General features: G+C 57.5%; 1 protein-coding gene across 1 annotated transcript in view; it reads right to left on the bottom strand.

Annotated features, from left to right (window-relative positions):
- LOC130587195 (low-density lipoprotein receptor-related protein 1-like) overlaps nucleotides 1-15,309 on the bottom strand; it is a gene marked incomplete at its 3' end in the record, with an annotated part of 19,847 nt that extends 4,538 nt beyond the window's left edge. Inside the window, exons 1-4 of the mRNA XM_057388160.1 lie at nucleotides 15,152-15,309; nucleotides 13,042-13,161; nucleotides 11,648-11,776; nucleotides 11,256-11,519 (exon numbers count right to left, since the gene is read on the bottom strand). Of these exons, the coding sequence (XP_057244143.1) occupies nucleotides 11,256-11,519; nucleotides 11,648-11,776; nucleotides 13,042-13,161; nucleotides 15,152-15,218 (580 nt within the window). The remainder of the gene's footprint in view (nucleotides 1-11,255; nucleotides 11,520-11,647; nucleotides 11,777-13,041; nucleotides 13,162-15,151) is intronic.
- Nucleotides 15,310-16,703: the final 1,394 nt, after the last annotated feature.

Below are 16,703 nucleotides of genomic sequence, written 5' to 3'. Positions count from 1 at the left end.
TCCCACAGCAGCACTGGGACGGGCCACGTGGCAGCAGTGGGGCTGTAGGGGCAGATCCCGCTGGGCGAGGCGGGAGCTGAGCTAATCCAAAGCTGCAGGGACACCCCGGGGCCCGGAGCAGGTGAGAGGCAGCACCTGGCACGCAGCGTGTGAGTTATTTAATTAAACCACGGAAAGCCGGTTAAATCGGATCAACCCAACGCACCCGAATTCCTGCCTCGCCACCAGCTCAACACCCCGGAGGCCGGGCTGAGGGGCAGCATCTCCTGGACATTTCCAGAACTTTGGAAGGTTGTCCTTTGGGTTAGTGCCCCCYGAGACCTCCAGACCCCAAAGCTGCAGCCCCATAGGACAGGGTGGAGTGGGGATGGGGACACAGCAGCACTGGTCAGATGGACCCAGCAGTCAAAGGGACCCAGAGAGCCCTGGGGTCACCAGAGGGACCTCAGCCCCAAAGGACAGAGGGACCCAGAGAGCCCTGGGGTCACCAGAGGGACCCTGGGGTCACAAGAGGGACCAGATCCCCAGAGGACAGACGGACCCAGAATGTCTTGGGGTCACCAGAGGGACCTCAGCCCCAGTGGTCAAAGGGACCCAGGGAGCTCTGGGGTCAGCAGAGGGACCTGAGCCCCAAAGGACAGAGGGACCCAGAGAGCTCTGGGATCACCAGAGGGTCCTGAGCCCCAGAGGGATCCAGACAGTCCCAGAGGAGACCCCAAAAGTCCAGAGGAGCAGACACAGGGTCACAACAGCCTCTCACTTGAGCACCCCGAGGTCAGCAGGACTCAGAGAGTCCCAGAGAAGCAAAGATGGGGTGCAGCAGCCCTGGTCAGAAGGATCAGAGGTCACAGGTACCCAGAATGTCCTGGGGGAGCAGGGATGGGGCAAAGCAGCCCCTCAGACCCAGCACCCCGAGGTCAGCAGGACCTGGACAGCCTTGGAGGAGCAGGATCAGGGTCACAGCAGCCCCCCAAACCCCAAGGCCAGCGAGACCCAGACAGCCCTAGAGGAGCAGAGCCAGACACCGCTGAATTATTAACCAACGCAGGAGCTCGGCAGGGAAAACATGAATCAAGCCAGGAGGTTTTGCAATGCCCCCCACCCCCCCTCTGCTCCSGGGGCTCGCTCTGGCCACGCCGTGTCCATCCGGGCTGGGATGGGACCACGGGATGACCACACCGAGAGTTTGGGGTGCACAAACCCCAACCTCCCCGGTCACTGAGCCCTCCAGGCCAGCTCACTCAGCCCTCGGTGTCCCAGTGGTGGCCCTGGGGACGGGGATGGGGACACGATGCYGCCAGTGACCCCCCTCCGGAAGGGTGAGGCCGCAGCCACCACCCGGCGTGAGGCAGCTCGTAAAAAACAAGTGGAAACAGCCCGAGCCAAGAAATGAGCATCAACCCCAAAGCCAGACACGCTGCCCAGCTGGCACAGCACTGGTGGGGCTGCTGGTCCAGCCAGGACCCCCCAAACCAGCTCCTGGGGCAAGAGAGGGGTTTGTGGTGAGGAAAAAAATGCTTAAAAATGCACATTGGGGTGACAAGGGGCACRCTCTGCCCCCGAGACGGAGTCCTGCTGTCACAGCCAGCACCCACACCTTCCCCTGCYTCCCCCCCAGCATCCCCAAAACCCACCCCTTCTGACGTGGGGAGGGGGCGGCAGGGCCCTGCCGGGGCGAGAAACGCTTCAGCTGAAGGGATGTGCAAGAATTCCCGAAAAAAAGCAGGTCTTGGCTGGCGCCTGCGTGGCTGAGTCAGAGTCACAGGACCGGGGGAGCGATCCAAGCAGGGGCGGATGGGGAGCGTCGGCAAAACGGATCGGGGGGCCCCTCGCCCCCTACCCAGGGCTGCAGACCCCCAGATTCTCCCTTTTGAGGGGATTTGGGCATCTTAGCTCCCCTTTCCCGTGGTTCTCCGGACGCTCCAGCCGCGTCCATCCAGAGTCCAGCCCGTTGGATGGGGGATGTTCACCAACGCTCCGAGAGGAATCCAAAGGGAAAACAGCCAGAAAAAGTCAAAWTTCCACCCCACGCTGCCCTCACACCCATCCTGACACTTCCCAGGGGGGGCAGGGGGTCCTGGTCCAGCCGGGGGTCTCCGAACTGGGCAGTTTGGGGCCGGGGGGCTGGCGGTGACGCAAGCACTTGCTCCTCTCCCGGGCTGTATTTTTGCAGCTGGAAAGCATTACCCTCCTCAAAGGCTTTTGTTTTCCAGCTTTGCTCCTTCTCTCCCTGCTCACCATCCTCCCTTCTCCTTCGCAGGAATCGCTTTTTATATTTTTTTTTTATTATTACCGTTGTTATTATTAACATCATCATCATTGTTATTTTCATCATTGTCATTATTATTATTATTATTATTTTCAGCTCTTTCTTGTAGCCTCAGCTAAACCTGGATTTCCTCTTGAACTTTGGGTGGAAGCTAATTTAGAAAAAGTCTATTTTTAACCCCCTTGCCGTTGGCCTGCAGAAACCTTTTCCCTCTCCTTCCCAAACTTTGGAGAGGAGYTGAGTGGGGGGCACAGCGTCCCCCCACCCAGAATGGAMATTCRGGGATGGTGCCACGGCCACAAAAAYCCCTCAGAAATATTTGAGAGGACCAGCAGGGACAAATCCATCCCCTGGAGGGCTCCTGCTGTGATTTTCACGGGAAAATTCAAGGGGGCAGAGACCACCCCCCACCCCTGTGGGTGCCTCTGGCCACCAATTCCCATCCTGGAACCAATCCCCCCCTCCTTGCTCAACCTCGGCGGGGCGATTGCGACACGCCGAGCTCATTTCCCAAGATTTATTTATTTGAGAGTGTTTGGAAGGGGGCAGAGAGCGGGGAATGTCGGCTTTCCCAAGGTCCTTCCTGGGAGAAGTGGCCAAATGACCTCGCGGGGCCGGGGGTCCGCGCTGACCACCCCGATCGGGGTGGGGGAAGGGAGGGAGGTGACCTTGTTGGCCGGGAGGGCGGATGGAGGGAGGACAGAGGATGAGGGAGCACCGAGAACTTCGTGGAAATTGCTCAACACGGGTTGGGTTGGCAACTTCAGCAAAGCCCAAAACCCACCCGCGCAGATGTTTCCTGGTTTCGCACCCGGGCGATCCCGGCTCGGGCCGTTCCTCAAGTCCCTGCCACGAAATCACGAAATCACGAAATCCTCTGTGTCACGCTGCGCTTGGATTTTCGCAAAATCCCGGAATGGTTTAGATCAGAAGGGACCTTAAAGATCATCCTGTTCCACCCTCTGCCACTGGCAGGGTCACTTTCCAGTGTCCCAGAGTGTTCCAAGMCTGGGCCTGGACAATTCTAAGGATGGAGCAGCTTCTCTGGGCATCCYGTGCCAGAGCCTCACCACCCTCACAGCGAGGAATTCCTTCCCAAAATCCCATCTAATCCYCCCCTCTGGCAGTGGGAACTCATTCCCTGTGTCCTATCCCTCCATTCCTTGTCCCCAGTCCCTCTCCCGCTCTCCTGGARCCMCTTYAKGCCCTGGAAKGRGCTCTGAGGTCTCCTCAGATCCRTCTTTTCTCCAGGTGAACATTCCCAGCTCTCCCAGCCTAATTCCCTGGCAGGAGGGGAACATCTCAGTGGCCTCCTCCTTCTTATTCCAGGATCCCAGAGCTCCAGGTGGGACAATCCCACTCAAACAACTCCTCAATCACTGACCCCATATCTCCCAGAGGAGCTGCAGCCCAAGGTTCTCCCTCTCCCTAAACCCAAGGCCGATTTACCCCAGTCCCGGCCAGGCACCATGGGGCTGCGGGTTTATTTTTTTTTTTTGTTGCTTTTGGGGGAAGGAGCTTTGCTGACCCAGCACATAACTTTGCTCTGCATGAATTAGCTGCTGTGCAGTCTGCAAACACATCAATTGTGGCCTGACGGGAGGAGGAAGGAAACGCACAATCTTCCCTCGGATTGAAGCAGAGATTTCGACAGTCCCCAAACAGCTGCGAGGGGGATGCAACTCCTGCACGGTTCAGTGAGGAAGAGGAGAAAGCCCCCCTAAAGCTTGTGGAGGTTCAACAAGCTCAGGAATAGGCACAGTAAAAAAATCCCCGAATTCCAGAATCCCTGAGGTTGGAAAAACCCTCYGKGATCAYYGAGTCCAAGCTGTGGCCAGTTCCTGACAGGGCTCTGAGTGCCACATCCGGTCATTCCTTGGACACCTCCAGGRATGGGCATTCCAAAYCTCCCTGAGCAGCCCCTTCCAAAGCCTGACCACCCTTTCCATGAAGARATTCCTCCTGAAATGYRTGGATGTGGCACTTGGGGACGTGTTTCAGCCATGACCTGGCAGCACYGGGTTAATGGTTGGAYTYRARGGTCTTAAAATTCCAACCTTAATAATTCCAYGATTYTAKGTCTGGGAGAAATTCCACCTCCCAGCTACCCCAGGAGAGGTCCCAGAGGATCGCCAGGGTCTGAGATCTGACACCAAATTCTTGTTCCTGTTCTGCTGAGGAGCGTTTCCCCTCTTGCCCCTGCACATGGGATGGAGAATGAGAGAATGGGGATGGAGAGGGACCAACCTCCACTGCCAGTGTCCAGCTTTAAATAAAGAATTAGAAAAAAATAATAAAAAAAAAATACTTATGTCCCATAACTGCACATCTTTGGCAGCAACCAGTGCTTGCTACCCCCTGATGGACCTGAGAGAATCGTGGGGTCTGCGGTCTGAGTGACACCACACCACAGCTGCCACATCCCGCCTGGCGAGCAGCGTCCCCCRCTCCTGGCACACCCCCTAAACGACGGGGCAAGCGGGGGCCGTGGCCAACTCGCCACCCAGCGAGACCAACTCGCCACCCGGGAGTCCAGCCGGCCACCCCACGAGCCCCCCGGGCATCCKGAGCCGCCGGCACGCGGCCTCAGCAGAAAAACAGCTTGGAAAAGTCGCCGAATGTTTCRGCTCAGAAACGCCGGCGGCGGCGCAGGAACGGAGGCTCGTCAGGAATGCAGTCCCCAGGGCCGCTGGAATACGTYGGTTTCCTACTTTCCTTTTTTATAGGGAATGATCCGTTTGATACATTTACATAATACCATAATCTGGAGGAATTTCTGTCTCTTCCCTCCACAGACATCCTCTCCCCGGGAGAACAAGACCGTCTCTGTGACGGCACCGYGCTCCGTGGATAAACACTGCTCCTGGGGACAATTTTCCTTAATTAGAAGTATGTTAACAGGACGGGTACAAAGACAAACTCCGGCCCCGAAGGGCGCCGGACGGCCGGACAGACACCCCTTGCCCCCGAGGGTCCAGCACAGCCCCCCTGCTCCCGGGAACAGCCGACTCCTTGTGTCCAAACCGGTGGCGGAGGGGACGGCCACCACCGCTCACGGCCGCCACCGTCACGTCGGCCTCGTTCCCTCGGCAAACCAGGCTCAAAAATAAATAAATTCACCCCCCTCTCTGCTAAGATGTTTCGCTCCGAGGAGGAACCGCTGGGTGGAAGCCGGTGGCCGGCGGCCAGGACGTCTGACTCGGCGTTGGGACRGATCCGCGGGGCTCTGCGCACGCTCACGCCCGCCCTGAGCGAGCCAAAYGTTCCTCAGGGTGACATGTCCTGGGGAGACATCCCATCCCAGGGACAGGCTGGTGAATAAAAGGTGCTGGAGAATTTTTTCAGTGAGCCCTGGGACCCCTCAATTCATGTGCTCTCTGTGCCTTGGACCCCCGACGTGTCTGGGGTGGAGCCGTGTCCAAGAAATCACCAGCACCRCATCCGGAGCGGAGCCGTGTCCAAGGAATCATCAGCACCTCCCCACCCCACCARTGACACCGTCTGCAGCTCCCCAGGGTGGGGACACCCCAAACTTTCACTCCTCCCCCGTGTCCCCGCTCAACCCCGCAGCATCCCCGCCGAGCCCGGCTGAGGCACCGGAGGTGGGAAGAGCAGGAACGGGGATGGAACGAGCTCGGGGCTGCGTGGAGGGCAGCCAAGGGACCGCTAATTACTCTGCCTTAATGAGCCCGTTCCACGGGCACAAATATTCCGCAGAGGCCGAGGGAGGGACGGGGCACTTGGCTTCCTTCTGGGTGAGAGGAGAGAGACACAGGCTCGATGGGAACCCAGGGGGCTGGCACTGGGGTGATCTGGGGGGTGGGGGGATGAGAAAGCAGAAATGGGGCCAGCGTGGGCAGGGGAGATCCCACGAGGGTCCCATAATGAGCCTGGCACAAGGTGGTGCAGGATGGACGGACAGATGTGTGCAGGGACAGACAGATGTGAGCAGGGACAGACAGATGTGAGCAGGGACAGACGGATGCTCCCTACATTCCCTGCTCCCCTCCAGCTCCTGCTTTCTCCCCATCCTCTGCTCTATCCAACCCCTGCTCCCAACCATCCTGGTCCCTGCTCTCCCCATTCCCTTCTCCCCCATTCCCTGTTTTCCCCATTCTCTTCTCCCCAATCCCTACTCCACCCATTCCTTGCTCTCCCCCATTCCCTTTTCCCCCATTCCCTGCTCCCTCCATTTCCTTCTCCCCCATTTGCTGTTCCCCCCAATTCCCTGCTCTCCTCATTCCCTGCTCCCCCAATTCCCTGTTCTCCCCCATTCCCTTCTCCCCATTCCCTTCTCCCCCATTCCCTGTTTTCCCCATTCCCTGCTCCCCCATTCCCTGCTCTCCCCATTCCCTTCTCCCTCATTCCCTGCTCTCCTCATTCCCCATTCTCCCCCATTCCCTGTTCTCCTCATCCCTTTCTCCCGCATTCCCTGCTCCCATTTATCCCCCACTCCCATTTATCCCCCGCTCTCCCCCATCTCCTGCTTTCCCACATCACTGCAACAAGAACAGCCATAAACAGTTAAAAAAAAAACCAAAAACCAACAGAAAGGAACCGGGAGATGAAGTTACCAATCATCCCGCTCTCCTGCCAAGTGAGTTCACGTCGGAGCCTCTTTCTTGGCCAGGATGAGGCAGCGAGRAAGAAAAATAGCTTTCCATGCAAAGTGGGGGAAGAAATGTACTTGGATTCCTCTGCAGAGCAACACAGCCCTGAAATCAATCTGTCCCAGCGCCCACAGCTCCTCTGCCCGCTGGCAGGGGGACAGGCCATTCCGAGTGACAGGGCTGAAATGGAGTCAATGAAAACACCCTCCCAAAACGGGATTGATGCTGCCCGGGAAGGGATTTTAATAGTGGCCAGATTGCCGGCGTTTTAGGGTTTATAATGCACTCGGGATCGAATGTCCTGATATTTCAAACCCCGTCCCGGGGGCTTGTTTTATAAAGGAAAACAACAAACCTTAAATTCAGGAATAATAAATCTCAGCACCTCTGCAGCCCTTTCCCAGCAGCCCCACACAGATCCTGGCGAGCTGCAGAATTCCTGCCTGCTCTGCCTGGGAAGGGGCAGTGCTGGGACTGGGAGAGAAATGCTGGACTGGGAGAGAAGTGATGGGACTGGGAGAGAAGTGATGGGACTGGGAGAGAAGTGATGGACTGGGAGAGAAATGTTGGACTGGGAGAGAAGTGATGGGACTGGGAGAACCATACTGGGAATGCAGTGCTGGACTGGGAAGGAGCAGCGTTGGGACTGGGAGAGAAGTGCTGGGACTGGGAAGGAGCAGTGCTGAACTGGGAGAAGAGTACTGGGAAAGCAGTGCTGGACTGGGATAAAGCAGTGCTGGACTGGAAAAGCAGTGCTGGGACTGGGAAGGAGCAATGCTGGGACTGGGAGAGAAGTGTTGAACTGGGAAATCAGTGCTGGACTGGGAAGAAGCAGTGCTGGGACTGGGAAGAAGCAGCATCAGAACTGGGATGGAGCAGTCTAGGACTGGGAGAACAGTACTGGGAAAACAGTGCTGGACTAGGATAAAGCAGTACTGAACTGGGATAAAGCAGTACTGAACTGGGATAAAACAATGCTGGACTGGGAAGGAGCAGTGTTGAACTGGGAAGAAGCAGTGTTGAACTGGGATAAAGCAGTGCTAAACTGGAAAGGAGCAGCATCAGGACTGGGACAGAGCAGAACCAGCTCAAGCCACCTGCCAGCACCATAAATCCATTCCCTGGCATCACCAAACTCCTGGTTCCGACCGTGCAGAAAAAAGCCACAGAAAAGGGGAAAAAGAAAGCGAAAGAGCGTGAGAGAAGGGGAGGGAGAGGGAAGGGGAAGGAAAGGGAGGGGGGAGCCACCCCAAGAGCCACGGGGAAGCGCAGGGCTCGGGCTCCTGGCACGTGTTCCCCAGTATTTTTCCACAGCCTGAGYACAGAACTCCTGCCTCCCCCTGACAGCCGAGTGTCACCCGATCGCACCGCACCGGAGACGGGGATTTAACGCCACTGTCCGTGCCCAGAGGTGACCAGCACAGCCTTGGGCTGCTGCCAGCTGAAGGTGACCTCCTCAGGATGGTCCTGGCCTCTGGGCACGCTCCAGGGAGGTTTTGTCACCTCCTGGTGTCACCTCTKGGGGACAGGGACGTGAATTCCCATAGGAAGGAGGCACAAACCCCATCACAAACCCGAGCGCTGCTTCCATCGCTCTCCCAGCCCTGGAATCCAGGGCTGAGCTCAGGATTGCTCAAGGATGTGACCCCTGGCAAAGGGCCCCAGGACAAGGGGACAAGGCCACCAGGATAAGCTGGGGGAGCTGGGGGAGCAGAGAGCAGAAGCAGCCACGCAAGAGCCCAGCGAGCAGATTTTATTATTTTTTAGTGCTCTGTTTGGCTCTGAAATTCCTTGGAAGCCCAACTCCAAACAAACAAGGACATTGTCTGGGGGGGACACGTGGAGGCYGGAATTTGGCTGAGAAAACCCACGGGATCACAAAGTCCCCGAAGGTCAAGGATTGCCACGTAGCATGGAGGGTCCAAGGGAAGCAGTGACAACCCTGTCCCCGTTCCCCAGCTGTCCCCTGCCCCACACCAGAGCAGCTCAGGGGTGACAGGGGGGTCACAGTGAACCCCTCTGTGCCATCCCAATGCTCCAAGGGGTCGGAGCAGCCCCGACACGAGCACGTCCCTCCATCCTTGAGCACGGTGCCTGCCAGGATCCTCCCGCATGGGAACACTGCTGAATTGTCACACAGAGCGGAGGAGAGGGACAGAGGGAYGGGAGGAAGGATCACACAAGTTCCCCTTGTTACAATTCAGTGGAAGGAAGGACGAGCCCTTCCCGTGAGACTCGTCCTCCTCACGGGACTGAGCACGGAGGGACACCATGGGCTGGCAGGGAAGTGACACTTCCAAGGTCCCTGTGGAGGTGGGGACACGCTGTACCCCTGCCCAGTGATGAACAACATCATCCCAGCCATCCTGGCACTGAGCCCCACACGCCCCACAAGCTCACCCCAAACTAATGGCAGAGAGAAATTACCCAATTCCAGCACGAAGCGGGATTTTTGTAAGAGAAATGGACGGGGAGATTTCACCAGCCTCTGATTTTTAGCGTGTCCCCAGAAGAAAAAAGGCCCGGGGGCAGGGAAGCAGCCAGCTCAGATCAACTGAGAAAATCAGTGCCTGTGACAAATATCCACGGGCAGCGAGGTGGGAGCTGCAGGAAACGCAGAGCCCGCGGAGAGCAAAAGGCTTTGAGAGCGTAAGGACTGGGGGAACAGCAAAGCTCTGAGGACAGCGGGGTGGGTCATGCCAGGGGCTGTCACCAGCCCTCATTTAACACATCTCACACGGCAGCAGCGATAGAAATCCCTGCAGGAACGGGAGGCAGGGTCCCGGGCATCCCCCTGGCAGCTGGAGCATCAATCTGCCCCCATCAGATGGCACCGGGGAGGCCCCGTTCCTGCTGGGAGCAGATAATGCCATAAAGAAGCAAATAAAGAGGGAAACCACTAATTGGATTGGCGGGGCTCTCCAGTCCTGCTGGAGAGTGATATTATCTGTTCATCCCAACCCCCAGCAACCCGACTCGGTGCTGGGAGGATTCATTCCTCTGCTTCCTTTGGGCTGAGGAATCATCCTGAACCTGGGGGAGACTTTGTAAAGGAGCCAGAGTGGCACTAAAAGCAGAGACCCCCTAAATCCCAGAGATCCTCCCCCAAAATCCCAGGAGGGGAGCAAGAAGCTGAGCCCTGTCCTGCCCGACTCCACGCTCTCGCCTGCGAGAGCAGAGGGTGAGGCCTCTCCCTAAAAATACACCCTGCCCTAAAAATACACAGGGTGAGCTTAAATTAACTGCACACACACCCCRGGCAGTGGCCACAGCCTGACTGGGCTGGCCACACATGGCCCCAGGACCCCCAGAACTTTTGGGGGACCTCCAGAACCTCCAGGATCCCAACTCGCACCCCACTGCACGTGGCAAAAAATCGCTCTCAGCTCCAGGATCCACCTGGAATCTTCCCTCATTTGCAGAGATCCGTTCATAAAAATTCACCCAATTTTTGTTGGATGAGCTATTGCTCATCATCCCACAGCATAATCAGTGGGATAAGGGGGTCTCTCTCGCTCCAGGCACCCTGAAATCCTCCCAAATTTCCCACCACATGAAAAGGATGGAGTCACCACAATCTCTCACTTCCAAGTTTGYTTCCATCACACCGATGCCACCAATCCTATTTTTCCCATCCTCTCCAAGAGATATCCCCAGGAGGATGATGCCAAGAAACCTGGCAGAGACCCACTGCAAACCCCAGATCCCCCAATTCCACCCCGATTGACTYGGTTTGTGGTGTCAAAGGATAAAACCAGTGACAGGATTGGTGTCCCACACCCCAGCACCCCACAGAGGGACCTGGGGCAGGCAGGGAAGGTGCTGGAAGCCCACAGGAACCCTTCATTGGGTGGAGGTTCTTGGGCTTGACTCAGAGAGCACCAAAATCCCAACCAGTAACTCTCCCTCCCATTCTGATTGCGGAACTGGGACCAGCAAACCCGAAGAGGACACGGAGCTGTAACCGCACCCATCCCGGCCAYGGAGCCACCAGCGGAAGGAAACCGCCACCAGCCACACCACCACGACTCATGTGGCACACACAGAGGCACCTTTGGGTTGGGAGTTTGCTCTTGGTGACTTTTTGGGGTGGGATTCGGTCACATTTTTGGGGTGGGATCAAAGGAAACAAGAATTGCCGTCCCAAAACCCGCTGCGCGAGTACCGGTCCCAATCCTGCCCATATCCCTTCTCATATCTGCACACCAAGAAACCACAAAACTTGCTAGAAATAATAACAAAAGAGAAGGAAACGGCCCTGTGGGAAGCTGCCTCCTTCCCAATTGCACCCACCACAACCTGGGGACAACGGGGCGGTCGCAAGGAAATGGGGACGGGGGAGCAGGATGGGGGTCCCGAGGGGATCAGACACTCACGGTGCAGGCTCAGGGAGATGTTGATGGACCATTCATCCACAAAACCCTTCAGGTTGGGGATCTTGGCGCACTTGAGGACGGTCTGGGAGGCGCTGTCGCCCACGTGGACCCAGCACACCGTGTCCTCCACGTAGTTGAAGTCCATGGCCGTGGTCTGCTTGGCGCTGGTGGGGGTGATGTTGGGCACGGGGGCTCCGCTCAGGTATGTGGCCAGGATGTTCTGGGAGTTGGCGATCAGCAGCACAGGAGGGCGATCCACAGGCTCTGAGGGCCAGAAGTGGACACAAAGTCATGGCAGAGCACCCAAAAATCCCATGGCTGTAACCCCGTGGCACTGCCACGGTCAGCAGAGCTGCCCCAAAGCCCCACGCTCCCCATAACGAGGGTCTCACCGTTTTTGGCTTTGCAGGATCTGTTGTCCGGCTGCAGAAGGTAGCCCTCAACGCAGCTGCACGTGTAGGAGCCCTCGGTGTTGGTGCATGTTTGACTGCAGGTCCCGTACACGGTGCATTCGTCAAAATCTGGGAAAGATGGGAAAAAAAAACAAGGTTTGGACCAGAAATCGCCCCTCCTTCGCTGCCTGGAGAGGGAATGAGGTTCCCCTCTTTSTCCAAGGTGGAGCTGGGGAGAAAAGGATGATCCCTGAGCCAAAGGGATCCTCACATTGTAAGGGATCCCAAGGGACCCTCGGGATTCYAGCCTCCCAAGGAATCAAAGGGATCTTCACTCCCAAGGCCACCCCACAACAGGTCAGGCAGCCCCTGTGTCCCCGCTCCAGCATCAGCTGCAGCAGGACAATTCCTGCCCAGGCACAGAGCCCCCCTCCAGCTCTGCACCTCCGTTCCTACTCCAAATCCCTCTAATCTGCAGCTCCCAAAGTGGCTGAGCTGCTCTTTGTTCCAGCAGATGAAAGCGGTGAATCCCCCAGAGCTCCGCGCCGGAGCTGGGAACGGTCCCTTCCACCACATGAAAGGGATGGAGCCACCACAATCTCTCACTTCCAGGTTTGTTTCCATCACACCGATGCTGTCAATCCTTGTTGTGACCCTCCCCTATTTTTCCCATCCTCTCCAAGGCAGGCACACCAGGAGAATTGGCCAGCCCCTGACTCCGTACGTGAAAAGAAAGCTTTTTCCTTACTCCTGGGATTCCTCACTCTGACTTCTGGGAGGGAGTCACATCCCATCCCATCCCATGGATTGGATCCCATGGATCCCATCCCATCCCATGGATCACATCCCAGCCCATGGATCCCATCCCATTCCGTCCCACCCCATCCCATCCCATGGATCCCATCCCATCCCATCCCACAGATCTCATCCTATCCCTTGGATCACATCCCATCCCATCCCTTGGATCCCATGGATCCCATCCCATCCCATGGATCCCATGGATCCCATCCCATCCCATCCCATGGATCCTATCCTATGGATAACCATCCCATCTCATCCCATTTCATCCCATCCCATAGATCCCATCCCATCCCATCCCATCCCATCCCATGGATCCCATCCCATCTCATGGATCCCATGGATCCCATGGATCCCTGATCCCATCCTATCCCTTGGACCCCATCCCATCCTATCTCTTGGATCCCATGGATCCCATCCTATCCCATGGATCCCATCCCATCCTATGAATCCCATCCCATCCCACCCACACCGTGCTCGCCACCCAAAGCCAAGATCTGCCCTGCCCCTTCCCCTCGCCGCCGCGGGACGGTGGCTTTGGCCACATCCCCGATGACCCACAGTCACCAGGATGGTGTCACCCATCCCAGACCCACCTCTGCAGCTCCTCCTGTCCTCGGCCAGCTGGAAGGAGTGGTTGCAGTAGCAGACGGGGCCGGACAGCGTTGGAGCGCAGTGGTGCTGGCAGCCCAGCGCCGAGCAGTTGGCCAATTGTTCTGTGGGGACARGGAGGATGGGACAGAGAGGATGTCACCCATGGAGGACACCAAGAAGGCAGGGCTGGRCGAGCAGGACCACCAGGATTTGCTGGGAAACTCAGTGCTGCTCAGGGAAAAGTCAACGAAACTCAGGGGCTGAGACCCTGACCAGAGAGATGGAGGGACTGAGCCCCTGACAGGGTGACAGCTCAGGGTGACAGCTTGGGGTGATGGCTTGGGGTGACAGCTCATTGTGACACCCCAGAGTGACAGCTCAGGGTGACAGCTGAGGGTCACAGCTCGGGGTGACAGCTCAGGTTGATCACTTGGGGTGACAGCTCAGGGTGACACTTAGGGTGATCACTTGGGGTGACACCCCAGAGTGACAGCTCAGGGTCACAGCTCGAGGTGACATTTCAGGTTGATCACTTGGGGTGACAGCTGTGGGTGACACTCAGGGTGATCACTTGGGGTGACACCCCAGAGTGACAGCTCAGGGTGACAGCTGAGGGTCACAGCTTGGGGTGATGGTTCAGGTTGATCACTTGGGGTGACATCTCGGGGTGACACTCAGGGTGACAGCTGAGGGTGACAGCTTGGGGTGACAGCTCGGGGTGACAGCTCGGGGTGACACTCAGGGTGATTGCTTGGGATGACAGCTGGGGTGACAGCTCAGGTTGATCACTTGGGGTGACAGTTCACGGTGATCGCTTGGGGTGACAGCTCAGGGCGACAGCTGAGGGTCACAGCTCGGGGTGACAGCTCAGGTTGATCACTTGGGGTGACAGCTGGGGGTGACACTCAGGGTAATCACTTGGGGTGACACCCCAGAGTGACAGCTCAGGGTCACAGCTGAGGGTCACAGCTCGGGGTGACATTTAAGGTTGATCACTTGGGGTGATAGCTCAGGGTGACACTCACGGTGATCACTTGGGGTGACAGCTCAGGGTGATCACTTGGGGTGACAGCTGCGGGTGACAGCTCGGGGTTACAGCTCAGAGTGACAGCTCAGAGTGACAGCTCAGGGTGACAGCTGAGGGTCACAGCTCGGGTGACAGTTCAGGTTGATCACTTGGGGTGACAGCTCAGGGTGACAGCTGAGGGCCACAGCTCGGGTGACATTTCAGGGTGATCACTTGGGGTGACACCCCAGAGTGACAGCTCACCTGCCCAAGCCTGGGGCAGGGACAGGCTGGGACTCGACGGCAGCTGCGAGGAAAGGGAGGAAATGCCTCCCTGGGGCGGCACCGGCCACGGGCAGGGGGGACTCGGCATCCGAGGGCCRGCAGCCCCAGCGTGCCCAAACCTGCGAGCACCAGGTGCCCGAAACCCTGAGCAGCTGCCCCAGCACGGCTCACGTGGCTCACGTGCTCTCCGGCCGTGAAAAATCAGATCCCACTTAAGTAACGAGAGCCGGCGATGAAATATTAATTCTCAGCTCGGGCACAGCTGCCCTGGGCTGCTCCTGTGGGATCTGGGTGGTGTGGAGGCACCAGCGGGGAGAATTTTGGGGCTGGGGGTCMTGGTGGGGTGGGCAAGGAGCCCCCCAGCCCAGGCAAGGAAGGGTTGGGGAGCAGAGAGGCTGCAAAGAGCAGGGTCAGCCCGGGACACACGTTTGTGAGCGATTAATCTGCGCGGCAGCACGCCGGTTTAGGGAGTTTTCCAGCAGGATTAGCCACGGGGACAAGCCAGGAGGGGGGACAAAGCTCCTGGAAATTAGGAAAAAAAAAACCCCACAGCGGTATCTCTTATCTGGACCAGAACCCCAGGCCTGCAGCTTTTAAAACCCAAGGAGACAATGCAGCTATTTCATGGCTTCGGGCTCAGGAATGATGGGCATTCCGCTTCCAAGCGGCTCTGGATAATCTCTGGATCTGTGACCGCGCTGAGCCGAGCGTGGCGGGACTCATGCTCAGCGGGAGAAACTTCATCCACTCCAAAAACCCCATGGGGCAGCCCCCTTTGGCCACAAATGCCACAAATGCCCCCCCGGGACCCCCAAAATTACCCCGGCAGTGCGGCCCCTCGTCGGAGCCGTCGAAGCAGTCATGGAGGCCGTTGCAGAGTTTGCTCATGTGGATGCAGAGCTCGGTGCCCAGGCAGTTGTGCTCGTTGGGTTGGCAGCGGTTCACTTTGCTCTGGGGACCTGTGGGGACACCAAAGGGTCAGAGTGGGGACAGTGACAGCCCTAAGACCCCCGAGGGGACAGCACCCTCCTCACCCTGAGACCTTGGCACAGGGGGGCCCCTCTGAGCCCAGCACAAGGAGATTTAATCTCCATTATTAACTGGAAAAATTACAAAGGAGGCCAGGCTTTATTTTTAAGCTGCTCTGAAAAGGAGCGAGGCATGGAGACAAACAACAAACACACCGTAAATCCATTAATGGCCTGAAACCTCAGGAAAAGCTCCTGCAATGTCCAGAATGGCTTCACCCCAGCCTGGAGGTGACTTCAGGGGTGACAACAAGCCCTGGAAGTGCCCCTACAAATCCTGACCCCCTTCATGGGGTCTCCTCCTCTCCCTGCCCCAAATCCACGAATTTCAGGGCCGAACACATTCCACTACAGCCACTAACACATCTCTGTCCGGCAAAACCACCAAAATCCCATTTTTCTGAGGCTGTTCACACCTCACTCTCCCCTCAGCAGGGCTGGCAGCGGGATGGTGGCAGAAATAGCTCCACAGATCCCCTCGGGCCCCCGGTGAGCACCGAGMAGGGCACAGCACGCACTGGTCCCGTTTTAGCCCAGTCACCTTCAGAGGAGGCTCCAGCAGCGGAGTTTGCCCTAAATAAGTTCAGCTCTCCTCAGAGAGCAGCGTTACATCACACACCGAGCTCCGTGTGCAGGCACATCCTCATCCCAGACATCACCATGGGATGCTGGGTGGGATTCCCACCTTGGGGTCCCCGGAGCTGCGGCTCCAGAGGGGGATGAAGACCCTCAGCATGGCAATGTCGCCTTTCCAGCTGCACCCTGGGGTTCTCAGAGAACTTCCCTGACTCTCAGAGATCTTCCCTGACTCCCAGAGACCTTTCCTGGCTCCCAGAGATCTTCCCTGACTCCCAGAGATCTTTCCTGGCTCCCAGAGATCTTTCCTGGCTCCCAGCACCCAGGAATAACGAGGACAGGGCAGGGCACCACAAAGCCCCTCGGAGCACAGGAGCCTCACATTGAGTCCACACAGTGGATTCATCACAGCCAAAATTTGCCTCTGTCCATTCTGGGTGGTGACACCCATTCCTGCACCCAGTTCCTGCACCCATTCCTGCTCAAGAGATGCCCGGAAAGAGGGAGGTGACACCCATTCCTGCACCCATTCCTGAGCTCCAAACCAAATCCACAATCGATGATCCTCGATCCATCACAGACAAAATTTCCCTGTCCATTCTGGGTGGTGACACCCATTCCTGCTCAAGGGATGTCTGGAAAGAGGGAGGTGACACTCATTCCTGCACCCATTCCTGCACCCATTCCTGCACCCATTCCTGCTCAAGGGATGCCTGGAAAGCAGGAGGTGACACCCATTCCCGCACCCATTCCTGAAAAGCAGGAATCT

Source organism: Malurus melanocephalus, unplaced genomic scaffold (assembly GCF_030028575.1).
Source record: "Malurus melanocephalus ecotype Western Australia unplaced genomic scaffold, MMel_1.1 scaffold_1623, whole genome shotgun sequence".
NCBI lineage: Eukaryota > Metazoa > Chordata > Aves > Passeriformes > Maluridae > Malurus > Malurus melanocephalus.
The sequence above is the reverse complement of the archived record's forward strand: the minus strand, read 5'-3'. Positions and strand labels throughout refer to the sequence as shown.